The sequence below is a fragment of the Oncorhynchus masou genome, chromosome 11, assembly GCF_036934945.1.
Source record: "Oncorhynchus masou masou isolate Uvic2021 chromosome 11, UVic_Omas_1.1, whole genome shotgun sequence".
NCBI classification, from domain to species: Eukaryota; Metazoa; Chordata; class Actinopteri; order Salmoniformes; family Salmonidae; genus Oncorhynchus; species Oncorhynchus masou.
In genome coordinates this window covers 50623860-50639883 of record NC_088222.1, presented here as the reverse complement: position 1 = coordinate 50639883, position 16024 = coordinate 50623860, and the positions used below count along the sequence as shown (strand labels likewise).

Sequence of the window (16024 nt, the reverse complement as noted above, 5' to 3'; positions counted from 1 at the left end):
GTCTGTCTGTCTGTCTGTGAGAGAGTGGCTGGGAGAGACATGTCTGTCTGTCTGTCTGTCTGTGAGAGAGTGGCTGGGAGAGACATGTCTGTCTGTCTGTCTGTCTGTCTGTCTGTCTGTCTGAGAGAGAGAGGCTGGGAGAGACATCCTGTTCTGTCTGTCTGTCTGTCTGTCTGTCTGTGAGAGAGAGGCTGGGAGAGACATGTCTGTCTGTCTGTCTGTCTGTCTGTCTGTCTGTCTGAGAGAGAGAGGCTGGGAGAGACATCCTGTTATGTCTGTCTGTCTGTCTGTCTGTCTGTCTGTCTGTCTGTCTGTCTTTGAGAGAGAGGCTGGGAGAGACATGTCTGTCTGTCTGTCTGTCTGTCTGTCTGTCTGTCTGTCTGTGAGAGAGAGGCTGGGAGAGACATGTCTGTCTGTCTGTCTGTCTGTCTGTCTGTCTGTCTGTCTGTGAGAGAGAGGCTGGGAGAGACATCTGTCTGTCTGTCTGTCTGTCTGTCTGTCTGTCTGTCTGTCTGTCTGTCTGTGAGAGAGAGGCTGGGAGAGACATGTCTGTCTGTCTGTCTGTCTGTCTGTGTCTGTCTGAGAGAGAGAGGCTGGGAGAGACATCCTGTTATGTCTGTCTGTCTGTCTGTCTGTCTGTCTATCCGTCTGTCTGTCTGTCTGTCTATCCGTCTGTCTGTGAGAGTGGCTGGGAGAGACATGTCTGTCTGTCTGTCTGTCTGTCTGTCTGAGAGAGAGGCTGGGAGAGACATCCTGTTATATCTGTCTGTCTGTCTGTCTGTCTGTCTGTCTGTCTGTCTGTCTGTGAGAGAGAGGCTGGGAGAGACATCCTGTTATGTCTGTCTGTCTGTCTGTCTGTCTGTCTGTCTGTGAGAGAGAGGCTGGGAGAGACATCCTGTTATGTCTGTCTGTCTGTCTGTCTGTCTGTATGTGAGAGAGAGGCTGGGAGAGACATCCTGTTATGTCTGTCTGTCTGTCTGTCTGTCTGTCTGTCTGTCTGTCTGTCTGTCTGTCTGTCTGTCTGTCTGTCTGTCTGTCTGTGAGGCTGGGAGAGACATCCTGTCTGTCTGTCTGTCTGTCTGTCTGTCTGTCTGTCTGTCTGTGAGAGAGAGGCTGGGAGAGACATCCTGTCTGTCTGTCTGTCTGTCTGTCTGTCTGTCTGTCTGTCTGTCTGTCTGTGAGAGAGAGGCTGGGAGAGACATCCTGTTATGTCTGTCCGTCTGTCTGTCTGTCTGTCTGTCTGTCTGTCTGTCTGTCTGTCTGTCTGTCTGTCTGTCTGTGAGAGAGAGGCTGGGAGAGACATCCTGTTATGTCTGTCCGTCTGTCTGTCTAACGTGCGGGTTTAAAGTGCTCTATTGTTTTCCCACCAGCTGTGGGCTGCCTCTGTTGGCTTCAGCAGCACTAGAGGAGATGTGATTTCAACCTGCATCTCACAATATTTTCCTCTAAATCTGTCTGTAAAGCTAAGCCCTGGACATACCAACAATACCCATGACTCTTTGGAAAGGATGTTCTGTTGGAAGGCGGCAGTGATGATGCCAAAACAGAGCTCTATGTGTTATATAGAGGTTTCCCCTGAGAAAGAGGTCTTCTGACCTCAATGGGACATCCTCTTCAATACAATTTCAATATAAATTGTACTATGTGGTGTCCAGGACTTGGAAACAAGGTGACTGTTGGTGACCTTTTGACTGTCTGTCACAGGAAGCCAAGAAGAAATACGACAAAGAGACAGAGAAGTACTGCGCTGTACTGGAGAAGCACCTAAGCCTATCAGCAAAGAAGAAAGAAGCACATCTTCATGAAGTAAGCCTACGTTGTTTTCCTTTCCCACAATCAAAATGGGCTAGAGTTGGCTAGTCATGGCATGTATGTTTATGTTAAGAGGCATGTGTTTGTGTATGAGTGTGTGCGCTGTAAGTCAGATCACACAGAATCAGAATCAGGGTTATTGTCCTACAAGAGGAAAATCTTGTCACAGCTCACACATAGATACTTAAAACAAATCTGAAATAATAGAAGGAACAAGCAACAGCCAGGCAGGTATAGTCCCTCCCCTGTCCATGGGAGAAATGACATGGAATTGTTCTCTATGGTGATAGCCCTCGCGATGAAACTCCTCCCGAAGCGCACAGTGCGCCTCAGAATTGTCCGGTATCTCACACCTAAATGGGAGGAGATCAAAGCGAAGTTGAAGTGGGTGGAGATATGAGGTGGCGGCCTGTGTGGTGTAAAGCACGACCATTCAGATGGGAGAGCAAACAGCATGACTTCACCGCGGGCTTCACCTGAAAGTCATTTCAAACAGCATCCCATCCTTTTGCGTGTGGTGCAGGCCGACAGCCAGGTGGACCACGTGCGGCAGCATTTCTACGAGGTGTCTCTGGAGTATGTCTTCAAGGTGCAGGAGGTCCAGGAGAGGAAGATGTTTGACTTCGTAGAGCCGGTGAGTGAGCATGTCAATCTCCCTCACAGCATGCTGTCTATACTGTTTAGGGTTGCAAAATGCCATGAACTTTCCTAAACTTCCAAGGCTTTCCAGAAAACCTGGCAGGAAGTCTCCCGATTTCCTGCTCATTCCCTCCTGATTCAGGTAATCTTCCAACCAGGATTTTTTGGAAAATCTGGGAACTTTGGGAAGGTTACTGGAGTTTTGCAAACCTAATACTGTTACTGTACTCTATACACCTTACATGTTTAGTCATCTCTCCTTCATCCACACTGTCTACAGAACAAATGTAGCTGACAACAAGTACCTTTCAAATCAAATTACAGTAGATTAGGTTGATGGAATTTAATTACGTTTCTCAACCATGTTTCCTTTCCGTTTCGTCCTTTGTATCAATTCTAGTTGCTGGCATTTCTTCAAGGGCTGTTTACTTACTATCACCATGGGTACGAGTTGGCCAAAGACTTCAACCACTTCAAGACAGACCTCACTATCAGCATTCAGAATGTAAGATACATATCAATGCCATACATTACGGCCATTAGATGCTGCTGAGATGTAATATTTTGCCACACCAAAGACATTTCAAGGCTGGGCTGGGCAGTACATTGTATTTTACTATATACCGGTATTGATGCGTGGACCGGTTTGGGTTTTTACTTTACCTTCAATAACGGTATGTCAATGTTTGGTTTGTTAAATGTGATACGCAGCTCAGCATATGTTATGTCCGTTTTCATAGTTTACTCTGTTTGCTATTTGAGTTGTCTTTCTCCCTCCCCCTGCTGCATGCCTCTTCCTACACCAAGCCCTGCCCCCTGTCACTCATGGAGAGAGCAGTTGTTCGACCACAGAGTCACGAACACTTTCTTGCCGTGGTCTGCATGGCCAGATAGATGCAACAAGATGTCAGTGAAAACAATGCTGCTTTCCACAAGCGTTCTACAATTCCACTATTAGTTTGTGTATCTTACTGTTTGCAAACTACTGTCTGCTAGTTTGTCTTTTCTTAGCAAGTTGTGGCTAAAATAAATCTGGTTAGCTGCTAATGCTAAACACTAGTTAGCTAGCTTGCTAAATGTACTAAGAGTCAGAGCAAATGTAGATAGGTAATACATACAGCCTGGTACTAATGCTGGTCTAGGCCTAGATAAGTATGTTGTTTATGCAACTGTATCTTAAATTAGAGAGGAATAGGAATAGGTGAAACATGAATATGATAGCTACGTTTTATTTGTATTCATTATGGACCCCATTAACTGCTGCCAAGGAGCAGCTACTTTTCTTGGGGTCCAAGACACATTAAGGCATAATCACAAAATAAATCAACAAAAACACCACTACATATCCACAACACAAAATGTACAATACCATACAACAATATTAAAATGTGTTTCTGGGCCTGTGTGTCTTCACAGCCCAGTTACATACACTTAAGTTGGAGTCATTAGAACACTTAGGTTGGAGTCATTTTTCAACCACTCCACAAATTTCTTGTTAACAAACTATAGTTTTGCCAAGTCGGTTAGGACGTCTACTTTGTGCATTACAAGTCATTTTTCCAACAATTGTTTACAGACAGATTATTTCACTTTCATAATTCACTGTATCACAATCCCAGTGGGTCAGAAGTTTACATACACTAAGTTGACTGTACCTATTTCAAGGCCTACCTTCAAACTCAGTGCCTCTTTGCTTGACATCATAGGAATATCAAAATAAATCAGCTGAGACCTCAGAAAAAAATTGTAGACCTTCACAAGTCTGGTTCATCCTTGGGAGGAATTTCCAAATGCCTGAAGGTACCACGTTCATCTGTACAAAGCAATAGTACGCAAGTATAAACACCATGGGACCGCGCAGCCGTCTCACCCCTCAGGAAGGAGACCCGATCTGTTTCCTAGAGATCAACGGTACTTTGGCGCAAAAAGTGCAAATCAATCCCAGAACAAATGCAAAGGACCATGTGAAGATGCTGGAGGAAACATGTACAAACGTATCTATATCCACAGTCAAACGAGTCCTATATCGAAAGGCCGCTCAACAAGGAAGAAGCCAATGCTCCAAAACCGCCATAAAAAAAAGACAGACTATGGTTTGCAACAGCACATGGGGACAACGATCATACTTTTTGGAGAAATGTTCTCTGGTCTGATGAAAAAAAATAGAACTGTTTGGCCAAAATGACCATCGTTATGTTTGGAGGAAAAAGGTGGAGGCTTGCAAGCCAAAGAACACCATCCCAACCATGAAGCACGTGGGTGGCAGCATCATGTTGTGGGGGTGCTTTGCTGCAGGAGAGAATGGTGCACTTCACAAAATAGATGGCATCATGAGGGAGAAAAATTATGTAGATATATTGAAGCAACATCTCAAGACATCAGTCAGGAAGTTGAAGCTTGGTCGCAAATGGGTCTTCAAATTGACAATGACCCTAAACATACTTCCACAGTTGTGGCAAAATGGCTTTAGCACAACAAAGTCAAGGTATTGGAGTGGCCATCACAAAGCCCTAACCTCAATCCCATAGAACATTTGTGGGCAGAACTGAAAAAGAAGATGTTAAGAAGCCTTATGAACCTAGACTTGGTGATCCGTACCACTTCGGTACCACTCCGGTACCACTTAGCAGAGAGAACAGTCTATGACAAGGGTGGCTGGAGTCTTTGACAATTTTTAGGGCCTTCATCTGACACCGCCTGGTAAAGAGTTCCTGGATGGCAGGAAGCTTGGCCCCAGTGATTGGTACTGGGCCGTACGCACTACCCTCTGTAGTGCCTTGCGGTCAGAGGCTGAGCAGTTGCCATACCAGGCAGTGATGCAACCAGTCAGGATGCTCTCGATGTTGCAGCTGTATAACTTTTTGAGGATCTGAGGACCGATGCCAAATCTTTTCAGTCTCCTGAGGGGGAATAGGCTTTGTCGTGCCCTCTTCCCGACTGTCTTGGTGTGTTTGTTGCTCAACCTGCTCCATTACAGCCCTATCAATGAGAATGTGGGCGTGTTCGGCACTCCTTTTCCTGTAGTCCACAATTATCTCCTTTGTCTTGATCTCGTTGAGGGAGAGGTTGTTACCCGGGCACCACATGGCCAGGTCTCTGACCTCCTCCCTATACACTGTCTCATCATTGTCGGTGATCAGGCCTACCACTGCTTTGCTGTTGGCAAACATAATGACGGTGTTGGAGTCATGCCTGGCTATGCAGTCATGAGTGAACAGGGAGTACAGGGGGGGGGGGACTGAGCACGCACGCCTGAGCGGCCCCGTGTTGAGGGTCAGCGTAGCAGATGTGTTGCTACCTATCCTTACCACCCGGGGCGGCCCCAGGTAGTCCAGGATCCAGTTGCAGAGGGAGGTGTTTAGTCCCAGGTTCCTTAGCTTATTGATGAGCTTTGAGGGCACAATGGTGTTGAATGATGAGCTGTAGTCAATGAATAGCATTCTCACGTATGTGTTCCTTTTGTCCAGGTGGGAAAGGGCAGTGTGGCGTGCAATGGAGATGGCATCATCTGTGGATCTGTTGGGGCAGTATGCAACTTGGAGTGGGTCTAGGGTTTCTGGGATAATGGTGTTGATGTGAGCCTTGACCAGCCTTTCAAAGCACTTCATGGCTACAAACGTGAGTGCTACGGGTCCGTAGTCATTTAGGCAGGTTACCTTAGTGTTCTTGGTCACAGGGACTATGGTGGTTTGCTTGAAACATGTTGGTATTCCAGACTCAGTCAGGAACAGGTTGAACAAGTCTTTGAAGTCACTTGCCAGTTGGTACGTGTATACTCGGAGTACACATCCTGGTAATCTGGTCTTGTGAATGTTGACCTGTTTAAAGGTCTTACTCACATCGGCTACGGAGATCGTGATCACACAGTCGTCCGGAACAGCTGATGCTCTCATGCATGCTTCAGTGTTGCTTGCCTTGAAATGTCAGCATAGAAGTAATTTAGCTCATCTGGTAGGCTCGACTCAATAGGCAACTCTCGGCTGTGCTTCCCTTTGTAGTCTGTAATAGTTTGCAAACCCTGCCACAACCGACGAGCGTCGGAGCCAGTGTAGTACGATTCAATCTTAGTCCTGTGTTTTGATGCTGTCAGGACCCGGTTTCGAACCTGGGTCTCCGGAGTGAGAAAAAGTCACTTAACCAACTGAGCCACGAATAGACAGCAGAACCCAGAAGATGAGGCAGACACAGCAGTACTTAAGACGATGTATTTAATAAAGAAAAAATCCTAAAAAACAAAAAAATGGCAAATCCAAAAGGTGGTAGGAAAAAACACAAAAAGACCTCAAAAGAAACTCACCAAAAATAAACAAAAACAAAAAAACAGAATACCACAAGAACTTCACCCGGAATCGACAAGAGCACACAGAACACTAGGGCAGGGTGCTAACATACAAACACAGAGCACAGAACTGAGGGAAACAAAGGGTTTAAATACAATCAGGGGAAATGAGACACAGGTGCAAATAATAATGGGGATCAAGGGAAAAACATAGGGACAAAAAGCACAATGGGGACATCTACTGACAAAAACCCGGAACAACCCTGGCCAAATCCTGACCGATGCTTTACCTGTTTGATGGTTTGTTGAACGTCATAGCGGGATTTCTTATACGCTTCCGGGTTAGAGTCCCGCCCCTTGAAAGCGGCAGCTCTACCCTTTAACTCAGTGCGGATGTTGCCCTTAATCCATGGCTTTTGGTTGGGGTATGTACGTACAGTCACTGTGGGGATGACGTCATCGATGCACTTATTGATGAAGCCAATGGCTGATGTGGTGTACTACTCATTGCGATCGGAAGAATCCCAGAACATATTCCAGTCTGTGTTAGAAAAACAATCCTGTAGTTTAGCATCTGTGTCATCTGACCACTTCTTTATTGACCGAGTCACTGGTGCTTCCTGCTTTAGTTTTATCTTGTTTGCAGGAATCAGGAGGATAGAATTATGGTCAGATTTGCCAAATGGAGTCAGAGGGAGACCTTTGTACGTGTGCGTCTCTGTGTGTGGAGTAAAGGTGATCTAAAGTTTTTTTTCCTCTGGTTGCACATTTAACATGCTAGTAGAAATTAGGTAAAACGGATTTAAGTTTCCCTGCATTCAATTCTCCGGCTACTGTTTGCTTATGGCCTTCTACAGCTCATTGAGTGCGGTCTTAGTGCCAGCATCGATTTGTGGTGGTAAATAGACAGCTACGAATATAGATGAAAACTCTCTTGGTAAATAGTGTGGTTTACAGCTTATCATGAGATACTCTACGTCAGGCGAACAAAACTCGAGACTTCCTTAGTATTAGATTTCGTGCACCAGCTGTTGTTTACAAATATACACAGACCGCCACCCATTGTCTTACCGGAGGCTGCTGTTCTATCTTGCCGATGCATAGTAAACCCCGCCAGCTATATGTTATTCATGTCATCGTTCAGCTCGGTGAAAGATAAGATATTACAGTTTTTAATATCCCGAATAGGGATGAAACCATTTAGGGGAGTTGATTTCATTTGTGTGGGGGTTTCAAGTCCAAGGGGTATAGAAATGGGGGAAGGTATCGTGGGGGGATAGGATGCAGGAAATATTACTATGGATGGGGGATTTATCACTAAATGTGGGTTAAACACAGGATAAGTTTACAGTTGAAGTCAGAAGTTTGCATACACCTTAGCCAAATACATTTAAACTCAGTTTTTCCACAATTCCTGACATTTAATCCTAGTAAATAGTCCCTGTCTTAGGTCAGTTAGGATCACCACTTTATTTTAAGAATGTGAAATGTCAGAATAATAGTAGAGATAATGATTTATTTCATCTTTTATTTATTTCTTCACATTCCCAGTGGGTCAGAAGTTTAAATACACTCAATTAGTATTTGGTAGCATTGCCTTTAAATTGTTTGACTTGGGTCAAACGATTCAGGTAGCCTTCCTCAAGCTTCTCACAATAAGTTGGGTGAATTTTCGCCCATTCCTCCTGACAGAGCTGGTGTAACTGCATCAGGTTTGTAGACCTCCTTGCTCGCACACACTTTTTCAGTTCTGCCCACAGATTTTCTATAGGATTGAGGTCAGGGCTTTGTGATGGCCAATACCTTGATTTTGTTGTCCTTAAGCCATTTTGCCACAACTTTGGAAGTATGCTTGGGGTCATTGTCCATTTGGAAGATCCATTTGCGACCAAGCTTCAACTTCCTGACTGATGTCTTGAGATGTTTCTTCAATATATCCACATAATTTTCCTGCCTCATGAAGTGCACCAGTCCCTCCTGCAGCAAAGCACCCCCACAACATGATGCTGCCACCTCTGTGCATTACGGTTAGGATGGTGTTCTTCGGCTTGCAAGCCTCAGGTTATGGCGATATAGGACTTGTTTTACTGTGGATCTAGATAATTTAGTACATGTTTCCTCCAGCATCTTCACAGGGTCCTTTGCTGTTGTTCTGGGATTGATTTGCACTTTTCGCACCAAAATACATTCATCTCTAGGAGACAGTATGCGTCTCTTTCCTGAGCGGTGTGACGGCTGCGTTGTCCCATGGTGTTTATACTTGCGTACTATTGTTTGTACAGATGAACATGGTACCTTCAGGCGGTTGGAAATTGTTCCCAAGGATGAACCAGATGTGTGGAAGTTGTTGAAATACATCCACAGGCACACCCGCAAATTGACTCAAATGATGTCAATTAGCCTATCAGAAGCTTATAAAGCCATGACATAATTTTCTGGAATTTTCCAAGCTGTTTATAGGCACAGTCAACTTAGTGTATGTAAACTTCTGACCCACTGGAATTGTGATACAGTGAATTATAAGTGAAATAATCTGTCTGTAAACAATTGTTGGAAAAATGACTTGTGTCATGCACAAAGTAGATGTCCTAACCGACTTGGCAAAACTATAGTTTGTTAATTAACATGACATTTGTGGAGTGGTTGGAAAACAAGTTTTAATATATGTTAACTTCCGACTTCAACTGTATATACTAAATAAAAATAAAATCCCTGGAAAGGGGGGTCTAAGCTGGCAACCCTGAGGTACCTTAGTTGCAATCTGATGCTGCGTTCAAAACAACGGGGAAATCTCCAACTTCCGACTTAAGTGCGTTCAAGACAACTGGGAACTCGGAAAAAAAACAAGCTCTGAATGGGACAATTCGTTTTGAACGGTCATTCAACTCAGAACTCCAACTCGGGAACTCGGCCCTCTTTCTAGAGCTCTGACTTTCCAACCTGAAGATCACGGATGTCGTGATTTGCCCTCGTATTTTTCCATTTCCCAGTTGTCTTGAAAGCACCTTTAGTCAGTCAAGTGAACTATCCCTTCACCTCATTTTTTTCAAAATATCTTTGGTCTGACAGACTGTAGGGTGACCGTTAGAGACATTTGGAATTCACATGTGACAAGGTTATGTTGCAGTGATTTCACTTGCTGTGGTAGATGAAGTGTATAATGTTGAGTCATGGCGTACATACAGTTAATTCGGAAAGTATTCAGACCCATTTACTTTTTTCACATTTTGTTACGTTATAGCCTTATTCAATTTGTTTTCGTCATCAATCTACACACAATACCCCATAATGACAGAGAAAAAACAGGTTTTTAGACATTTTAGAAAATGTCTTAAAAATAAAAAACACATACCTTATTTATATAAGTATTCAGACCCTTTGCTATGAGACTCCAAATTGAGCTCAGTTTCCATTGATCATCCTTGAGATGTTTCTACAACTTGATTGGGGTCCATGTGTGGTTAATTGAATTCATTAGACATGATTTGGAAAGGCACACACCTGTCTATATAAGGTTGACAGTCCATGTCAGAGCAAAAACCAAGCCATGAGGTTGAAGGAATTGTCCGTAGAGCTCAGAGACAGGATTGTGTCGAAGCACAGATCTGGGGAAAGGTTACCAAAATATGTCTGCAGCATTGAAGGTCCCCAAGAACACAAATCAAATCAAATCAAATGCTATGTCACATGCTCCGAATACAACAGGTGTACCTAGAATTCAGCCAGCAACATTTTCACAAAAACAAGAAAATCATTCAAATAAAATCATTTACCTTTGAAGAACTTCAGATGTTTTCAATGAGAAGACTCTCAGTTAGATAGCAAATGTTCAGTTTTTCCAAAAAATATTATTTGTGTAGGAGATGTGTAGAAGTCGCTCCGTTTTGTACATCACGTTTGGGTATCAAAAAACCCTGAAAATTCAGTCATCAAAACGGCGAACTTTTTTCCAAATTAATTCCATAATATCGACTGAAACACGGCAAACGCTGTTTAGAATCAATCCTCAATGTGTTTTTCACATATCTCTTCATTGATATATCGTTTGTGGTAGTCTCCTTTCTCCGGTGAATCGCTTGGAAAAAGACGTGCAGTTGAAGATGACGCACCAATTTCGACGGAGGACACCGGGCGAACACCTGGCAAATGTAGTCTCTTATGGTCAATCTTCCAATGATATGCCTACAAATAGGTCACAATGCTGCAGACACCTTGGGGAAACGATAGATGGGGCAGGCTCATTCCTGTCGCATTAACAGCCATATAAGGAGACAATGAAAAACAGAGCCTCAAAAATCCTGCTCATTTCCTGGTTGCAGTTTCATCTTGGTTTTGTCAGGACCCGGTTACGAACCTGGGTCTCCGGAGTGAGAAACAGTCACTTAACCAACTGAGCCACGAATAGTCAGCAGAACCCAGAAGATGAGGCAGACACAGCAGTACTTAAGACAGTGTATTTAATAAAGTAAAAAGGAGAAGTCAATACAAAATTGGCAAATCCAAAAGGTGGTAGGAATAGCACAAAAAAGCCTCAAGAGATACTCAAAAACAAAAACAGAATTCCACAAGAGCATCCACCGGAATCGACAAGAATACACAGAACACTAGGGCTGGGTGCTAACATACAAACACAGAGCCCAGAACTGAGGGAAACTAAGGGTTTAAATACATTCAGGGGAAATGAAGCACAGGTGCAAATAATAATGGGGAACAAGGGAAAAAACATAAGGTCAAAAAGCACAATGGGGGCATCTAGTGACCAAAACCCGGAACAACCCTGGCCAAATCCTGACAGGTTTTGCCTGTAGCTTCTGTTCTGGGGCACTCACAGACAATATCTTTGCAGTTCTGGAAGCGTCAGAGTGTTTTCTTTCCAAAGCTATCAATTATATGCATAGTCGAGCATCTTTTTGTGACAAAATATTGCGCTTAAAACACGCACGTCTTTTTATCCAAAAATGAAATAGCGCCCCCATAGATTTAACAGGTTAATCGAGGTAATTTGTAGAGTGGCTATGCATAGATAATAAACAGTGAGTAGCAGCAGTGTAAAATCAAAGAGGGGGGTTCAATGTAAATTGTCCAGGTGGCCTCCATAATTCTTAAATGGAAGAAGTTTGGAACCACCAAGACTTTTTCTAGAGCTGGCCGCCTGGCCAAGGTGAGCAATTGGGGGAGAAGGGACTTGGTCAGAGAGGTGACCAAGAACCCGATGGTCACCCTGACAGAGCTCCAGAGTTCCTCTGTGGAGATGGGAGAACCTGCCAGAAGGACAACCATCTCTGCAGCACTCCACCAATCAGGCCTATATGGTAGATTGGCCAGGCAGAAGTCACTCCTCAGTAAAAAGCACATGACAGCCTGCTTGGAGTTTGCCAAAAGGCACCTAAAGGACACCCTGACCATGAGAAACAAGCTTCTCTGGTCTGATGAAACCAAGATTCAGCTCTTTGGCATGAATGCCAAGCATCACGTCTAGAGGAAACCTGCCACCATCCCTACTGTGAAGCATGGTGGTGGGAGCATCATGCTGTGGGGATGTTTTTCAGCGGCAGGGACTGGGATAATAGTCAGGATCGAGGGAAAGATGAATGGTGCAAAGTACACAAACTCCCCAAATACAGGTGTACCAAGCTGGTAGCATCATACCCAAGAAGACTCTAGGCTGTAATTTCTTATACATTTCTAAAAGCCTTTCTTTGCTTTATCACTATGGGGTATATATGTAATCAATTTTAGAATAAGGCTGTTATGCAACAGAATGTGTAAAAAGTCAAGGGGGCTGAATAACTTCCGAATGCACTTTAGGTACACCTGTTATGGCTGCAATCCCGATACTGGGATCGATATGACAACTACCAACTACCAAACCACAATAATTTTCCAGCAAAATATAACATTCACAAAAACCTGAAATAAAGATCAAATTAATCACTAACCTTGAATTATCTTCATCAGATGACACTCATAGGACTTCATGTTACACAATACATGCATGTTTTGTTTGATAAAGTTCATATTTATATGAAAAAAACCTGAGTTTAGATTGTCGCGTTAGATTCACTAGTTCCAAAAACATAAACTGATTTTGCATAGCCACATCATTCAACAGAAATACTCATCATAAATGTAGATAATAATACAAGTTATACGCATGGAATTATAGATATACCTCTCCTTATGAATGCAACCGCTGTGTCAGATTTAAAAAAAACTTTACGGAAAAAGAAACGCATGCAATAATCTGAGACGGCGCTCAAAAGTAAGAACACCACAGCCGCAAAGATGGCGTCAACATAAACAAGAAATTACATGATGAATATTCCCTTCCCTTTGATGATCTACATCAGAAAGCACTCCAGGAATCCCAGGTCCACAATAAATGTTTGTTTTGTTCGAAAATGTCAGTTATTTATGTCCAAATACCTTCTTTTGTTAGCGCGTTTGGTATACATATCCCAACGCTAATTCTGGTCAGGGTTATATCGGACAAAAACTTCAAAAAGTGATATTACTGGTCGAAGAAACATTTCAAACTAAGTACAGAATCAATCATTAGGATGTTTTTAACATATAGCTTCAATAAAGTTCCAACCGGAGTATTCCTTCTTGTCTTCGTGAGCAATGGAACGCAAGTGACTACCACGAGGAAAAAGCGTGATCACAAAATGGCTGATTGATGGACATCTGATATATTCTGCTCTCATTCACTCCCACAACAACATAGAAGCCTCATTATAATTTCTATTGATAGTTGACATCTAATGGAACCCCTAGGCAGTGCAACATCATTCATATCTCAAGGGGATTTCATTGGGGACTCTGGTGAATACATACAAGCTCAGATGTCTGACTTCATGTTTTGATTTCAACTCAGGATTTTGCCTGCCAATATGAGTTCTGTTATACTTTTACATTACATTTACATTTACATTTAAGTCATTTAGCAGACGCTCTTATCCAGAGCGACTTACAAATTGGTGAATTCACCTTCTGACATCAGTGGAACAGCCACTTTACAATAGTGCATCTAAATCATTTAAGGGGGGGTGAGAAGGATTGCTTTATCCTATCCTAGGTATTCCTTGAAGAGGTGGGGTTTCAGGTGTCTCCGGAAGGTGGTGATTGACTCCGCTGTCCTGGCGTCGTGAGGGAGTTTGTTCCACCATTGGGGGCCAGAGCAGCGAACAGTTTTGACTGGGCTGAGCGGGAACTGTACTTCCTCAGTGGTAGGGAGGCGAGCAGGCCAGAGGTGGATGAACGCAGTGCCCTTGTTTGGGTGTAGGGCCTGATCAGAGCCTGGAGGTACTGCGGTGCCGTTCCCCTCACAGCTCCGTAGGCAAGCACCATGGTCTTGTAGCGGATGCGAGCTTCAACTGGAAGCCAGTGGAGAGAGCGGAGGAGCGGGGTGACGTGAGAGAACTTGGGAAGGTTGAACACCAGACGGGCTGCGGCGTTCTGGATGAGTTGTAGGGGTTTAATGGCACAGGCAGGGAGCCCAGCCAACAGCGAGTTGCAGTAATCCAGACGGGAGATGACAAGTGCCTGGATTAGGACCTGCGCCGCTTCCTGTGTGAGGCAGGGGCGTACTCTGCGGATGTTGTAGAGCATGAACCTACAGGAACGGGCCACCGCCTTGATGTTAGTTGAGAACGACAGGGTGTTGTCCAGGATCACGCCAAGGTTCTTAGCGCTCTGGGAGGAGGAAACAATGGAGTTGTCAACCGTGATGGCGAGATCATGGAACGGGCAGTCCTTCCCCGGGAGGAAGAGCAGCTCCGTCTTGCCGAGGTTCAGCTTGAGGTGGTGATCCGTCATCCACACTGATATGTCTGCCAGACATGCAGAGATGCGATTCGCCACCTGGTCATCAGAAGGGGGAAAGGAGAAGATTAATTGTGTGTCGTCTGCATAGCAATGATAGGAGAGACCATGTGAGGTTATGACAGAGCCAAGTGACTTGGTGTATAGCGAGAATAGGAGAGGGCCTAGAACAGAGCCCTGGGGGACACCAGTGGTGAGAGCGCGTGGCGAGGAGACAGATTCTCGCCACGCCACCTGGTAGGAGCGACCTGTCAGGTAGGACGCAATCCAAGCGTGGGCCGCACCGGAGATGCCCAACTCGGAGAGGGTGGAGAGGAGGATCTGATGGTTCACAGTGTCGAAGGCAGCCGATAGGTCTAGAAGGATGAGAGCAGAGGAGAGAGAGTTAGCTTTAGCAGTGCGGAGCGCCTCCGTGATACAGAGAAGAGCAGTCTCAGTTGAATGACTAGTCTTGAAACCTGACTGATTTGGATCAAGAAGGTCATTCTGAGAGAGATAGCGGGAGAGCTGGCCAAGGACGGCACGTTCAAGAGTTTTGGAGAGAAAAGAAAGAAGGGATACTGGTCTGTAGTTGTTGACATCGGAGGGATCGAGTGTAGGTTTTTTCAGAAGGGGTGCAACTCTCGCTCTCTTGAAGACGGAAGGGACGTAGCCAGCGGTCAGGGATGAGTTGATGAGCGAGGTGAGGTAAGGGAGAAGGTCTCCGGAAATGGTCTGGAGAAGAGAGGAGGGGATAGGGTCAAGCGGGCAGGTTGTTGGGCGGCCGGCCGTCACAAGAAGCGAGATTTCATCTGGAGAGAGAGGGGAGAAAGAGGTCAGAGCACAGGGTAGGGCAGTGTGAGCAGAACCAGCGGTGTCGTTTGACTTAGCAAACGAGGATCGGATGTCGTCGACCTTCTTTTCAAAATGGTTGACGAAGTCATCTGCAGAGAGGGAGGAGGGGGGAGGGGAGGAGGATTCAGGAGGGAGGAGAAGGTGGCAAAGAGCTTCCTAGGGTTAGAGGCAGATGCTTGGAATTTAGAGTGGAAGAAAGTGGCTTTAGCAGCAGAGACAGAGGAGGAAAATGTAGAGAGGAGGGAGTGAAAGGATGCCAGGTCCGCAGGGAGGCGAGTTTCCTCCATTTCCGCTCGGCTGCCCGGAGCACTGTTCTGTGAGCTCGCAATGAGTCGTCGAGCCACGGAGCGGGAGGGGAGGACCGAGCCGGCCTGGAGGATAGGGGACATAGAGAGTCAAAGGATGCAGAAAGGGAAGAGAGGAGGGTTGAGGAGGCAGAATCAGGAGATAGGTTGGAGAAGGTATGAGCAGAGGGAAGAGATGATAGGATGGAAGAGGAGAGAGTAGCGGGGGAGAGAGAGCGAAGGTTGGGACGGCGCGATACCATCCGAGTAGGGGCAGTGTGGGAAGTGTTGGATGAGAGCGAGAGGGAAAAGGATACAAGGTAGTGGTCGGAGACTTGGAGGGGAGTTGCAA

General features: G+C 45.0%; 1 protein-coding gene across 2 annotated transcripts in view; it reads left to right on the top strand.

Moving 5' to 3' along the window:
- Window positions 1–16024, top strand: part of LOC135548803 (rho GTPase-activating protein 26-like) — a 128215-nt gene that overhangs the window by 58646 nt on the left and 53545 nt on the right. For both annotated transcript variants that reach the window (XM_064978738.1, XM_064978737.1), the window contains exons 5-7: window positions 1705–1806; window positions 2336–2446; window positions 2852–2956. In XM_064978738.1, the coding sequence (XP_064834810.1) occupies window positions 1705–1806; window positions 2336–2446; window positions 2852–2956 (318 nt within the window). The remainder of the gene's footprint in view (window positions 1–1704; window positions 1807–2335; window positions 2447–2851; window positions 2957–16024) is intronic.